Source organism: Megalopta genalis, unplaced genomic scaffold (genome assembly GCF_051020955.1).
Source record: "Megalopta genalis isolate 19385.01 unplaced genomic scaffold, iyMegGena1_principal scaffold0065, whole genome shotgun sequence".
In the NCBI taxonomy this organism is placed as follows: Eukaryota; Metazoa; Arthropoda; class Insecta; order Hymenoptera; family Halictidae; genus Megalopta; species Megalopta genalis.
Genome location: NW_027476134.1, coordinates 988,048 through 992,369, shown reverse-complemented (window position 1 = coordinate 992,369; position 4,322 = coordinate 988,048). Strand labels below are relative to the sequence as shown.

At 42.5% G+C, this 4,322-nt stretch overlaps 1 protein-coding gene across 1 annotated transcript; it reads right to left on the bottom strand.

Moving 5' to 3' along the window:
• Nucleotides 1–2,756: 2,756 nt before the first annotated feature.
• LOC143261739 (uncharacterized) lies at nucleotides 2,757–3,428 on the bottom strand (the record flags this gene model as incomplete). The annotated part of the gene is made up of 3 exons (XM_076527965.1): nucleotides 3,150–3,428; nucleotides 2,993–3,070; nucleotides 2,757–2,900 (listed from the first exon to the last, which is right to left on the bottom strand). Coding segments are annotated over exons 1-3 (501 nt in total), but the record flags the coding sequence as incomplete, so codon positions are not given.
• Between the last annotated feature and the right edge of the window lie 894 nt (nucleotides 3,429–4,322).

Sequence of the window (4,322 nt, the reverse complement as noted above, 5' to 3'; positions counted from 1 at the left end):
GTTAAATGACATTTTCTGACATTAGATTTCGTTCTAAATGCGTAATCCCTATGTAAAAACGTTATTTAAGCAAGAATATCGGACTTTGAAGAAAATCAAATGTTAGGTTTTTACAGAAAGTTGAAAAAACCAAAAAATCACTAGAGTAAAGCGCCATTTTCTGACTTTAGGTTTCGTTCTAAATGCTCAATTCCTATGTCAAAACGGTACTTAAGCAGGAATATCATACTTTGAAGAAAATCTAATGATAGGTTTTTTTCAGAAATTTGATAAACGGAAAAATCACAAGAGTAAACTGCCATTTTCTGACCTTAGATTTCGTTCTAAATGATTAATCCCTATGTAGAAATGTTATTTGAGGAAGAATATAGTATCTTGAAGTATATCAAATGATAGGATTTTTCATAAAATTGAAAAAACCGAAAAATCATAAGAGTAAAGCGCCATTTTCTGACATTAGATTTCGTTCTAAATGCTTAAGGTGGCGGGAGACCGCACACTATGACGACCCACACATAGAAGAAAATCCATATACGTATATTAGTTTTAGAGGTTTCTATCAAGTAAAACTGACGCTTTAATATCGAAATGTGCAGTTCGTAAGTGGAACATTTAGATTCCCAAAAGACTAAACTGGGGTTCTTCGGATGTAGAAATGTCCGTTTTGCAGTTATTGCGGAGATATTTGCAATATTCGGCCAGAGTGGTGATAATTCACGAAAAAGACGACACAAGATGGCCGCCGCTAACAGTTTTTCGTAAATATCGAGAGATATAGAGCTCGAATCGAAAATTCGCATCCGAAGACCCCGAGATAAGGCATGTACAAAGGCAGTGGAGTGTATTTTCAGTAGATTACTTAGTTAATTAAGACACACGGTTACTTGATGTGAATAGTGTATCGGAAACACCATCTCGAGCTTCCGACATTCTTCACTACTAGCGTCACAGTTCTCTTCCAAGCAAAAGATGCACCACAGCGAGCTTGCCGGTAACTATAGTTACTTACAGTCGATAAAACAGATCGACAAATTACATAGTTTTACACTTCCATCCAAAATATTTTAAATCAAAAGACGACTAAACATGGTTGCCACATTTCATTCCTCGCCGCAATGTTGCCATGTCGTCAAAACTGTTTCACAAACTGAGTTTCATGAAACTGATTCCTGCTTCATGAGCCCGTTCTGCCGCGTGCTAGGTTATTTGACCAGGGGAATGTGGCGTGCGGGGCAGTCGTGAGCGGCGCGGCAGTTGCAGCAAGAACGCTCGTCGAATACTGTAAATATCTGAACAATAATAAAAAAATGGACATTTCTACAACCGAAGCACCCCAGCTTAGACTTTTCTGAATCGAAATATCCAACTCCCGAACTGCTCACTCGAATATTGACACGTCCATATTACTTGATGCGAACAGTTGTCGCGAAGATATTCTGCCGCGCGCTAGGTTACTAGACCAGGGGAAGGTGGCGTGCGGGGCAGTCCCCATACTCGTAGCAGTTGCAGCAAGAACGCTCGTCGAATATTGTAAATATCTCAACAATAATAAAGAAATGGACATTTCTACATCCGAAGCACCCCAGCTTAGACTTTTCTGAATCGAAATATCCAACTCCCGAACTGCTCACTCGAATATTGACACGTCCATTTTACTTGATGCGAACAGTTGTCGCGAAGATATTCTGCCGCGCGCTAGGTTACTAGACCAGGGGAAGGTGGCGTGCGGGGCAGTCCCCATACTCGTAGCAGTTGCAGCAAGAACGCTCGTCGAATATTGTAAATATCTCAACAATAATAAAGAAATGGACATTTCTACATCCGAAGCACCCCAGCTTAGACTTTTCTGAATCGAAATATCCAACTCCCGAACTGCTCACTCGAATATTGACACGTCCATTTTACTTGATGCGAACAGTTGTCACGAGGATATTCTGCCGCGCGCTAGGTTACTAGACCAGGGGAATGTGGCGTGCGGGGCAGTCGTGAGCGGCGCGGCAGTTGCAGCAAGAACGCTCGTCGAATACTGTAAATATCTGAACAATAATAAAAAAATGGACATTTCTACAACCGAAGCACCCCAGCTTAGACTTTTCTGAATCGAAATATCCAACTCCCGAACTGCTCACTCGAATATTGACACGTCCATATTACTTGATGCGAACAGTTGTCGCGAAGATATTCTGCCGCGCGCTAGGTTACTAGACCAGGGGAAGGTGGCGTGCGGGGCAGTCCCTATACTCGTAGCAGTTGCAGCAAGAACGCTCGTCGAATATTGTAAATATCTCAACAATAATAAAGAAATGGACATTTCTACATCCGAAGCACCCCAGCTTAGACTTTTCTGAATCGAAATATCCAACTCCCGAACTGCTCACTCGAATATTGACACGTCCATTTTACTTGATGCGAACAGTTGTCACGAGGATATTCTGCCGCGCGCTAGGTTACTAGACCAGGGGAAGGTGGCGTGCGGGGCAGTCGTGACCGGCGCGGCAGTTGCAGCAAGAACGCTCGTCGAGTAATCGGGTAGGTGAGTAATAATATATATTAAAATAATAATGGATTTTTTTATAATAATAATAATTTAATGACATGTACTTTATATACTACGTTTATATAAAAACGTAAGGATGAATAATTATAGGACATCAGGAAAAAAGTGATGGCGATGGGGCAATTGGTAAATAAAATGAACACAAATGATGAAAACGATTTTAATAAAATTTAAGTATATATTTACAGTTACCCCCTACCCCCCCTCCTCTGCCTCCTCTGCCTCCTCTTCCTCCTCTTCCTCCTCTTCCTCCTCTTCCTCCTCTTCCTCCTCTCCCTTTCCTTTTTTTCCCCCTCTTCAGGGGGCCATACATCGTTGTCCTGAGTAGCTTCTTCAGCTCTCTCTGAAACATATAAGCATGTATTATTATTATTATTAGATATTATACATATTACTATATTATATTATATATAAAAGTATTTTTCATTTACTTACATTCGCCGCTACAAGGTTTGCCAGGTTTGGCCTGGCCAACCCTCTGGCCAGCTGGCCCAATATGTTCCTCCATTGTGACTGTAACATAACAGCAGAATTATAAGTATATATAGTATAAATATACATTCTATTTTGTACACATATTGCATATACTTACAGCCCTCCCTGACTCGTATGCGGCAGCGATTTCCCGCTGCCGCGTCAAAATCGAGTCGAGTGACTCCTCCGAATTCCCTGCGACCGCGGTGGCTGTTGGCGGCGCGGAGGATGTTTCCGCTGCCGCGGTCGCTGTCTCCGTGGCGGAGCTTTCCTCCGCTGTCGCGGCCGCTGTCTCCGTGGCGGAGCTTTCCTCCGCTGCCGCGGTCGCCCTCCCCGTGGCGGAGGTTTCCTCCGTTGCTGTGTCCGTAACTTTATCCATCTCACTTGTAACTTCCATAGTTCTAAAAAAAAAATAATATTATTTAATCAGCAACAAGCAACCAGCCGCAAATATTTCTGTTACACAACCATGGTAACGAAGCCTCTCGCATTCGTAATTGTAGCGAAACAAATGAATCATTCCAAGAATGTAAAAAATCTTATATAATAAACAGATATATAAACTATGTATATATGGTATTATTTAAGAATACTAAATGCAAGTTAGAAATGTGCGTATCCGCTTCCTGTTACTTGCCAAGCATGTTTTTGGACCGTTCGAAAATGTGCGGTCTTTGAGGGCGTGTCGAACGCGCAGAGCCCCGTCCGCAATGTGTTAAAATCACTAGAACAAATTTCTACAAACGTTTACGCACATTTCTAACTTGCATTTAGTATTCTTAAATAATACCATATATACATAGTTTACATATCTGTTTATTATATAAGATTTTTTACATTCTTGGAATGATTCATTTGTTTCGCTACAATTACGAATGCGAGAGGCTTCGTTACCATGGTTGTGTAACAGAAATATTTGCGGCTGGTTGCTTGTTGCTGATTAAATAATATTATTTTTTTTTTAGAACTATGGAAGTTACAAGTGAGATGGATAAAGTTACGGACACAGCAACGGAGGAAACCTCCGCCACGGGGAGGGCGACCGCGGCAGCGGAGGAAAGCTCCGCCACGGAGACAGCGACCGCGGCAGCGGAGGAAAGCTCCGCCACGGAGACAGCGACCGCGGCAGCGGAAACATCCTCCGCGCTGCCAACAGCCACCGCGGTCGCAGGGAATTCGGAGGAGTCACTCGACTCGATTTTGACGCGGCAGCGGGAAATCGCTGCCGCATACGAGTCAGGGAGGGCTGTAAGTATATGCAATATGTGTACAAAATAGAATGTATATTTAT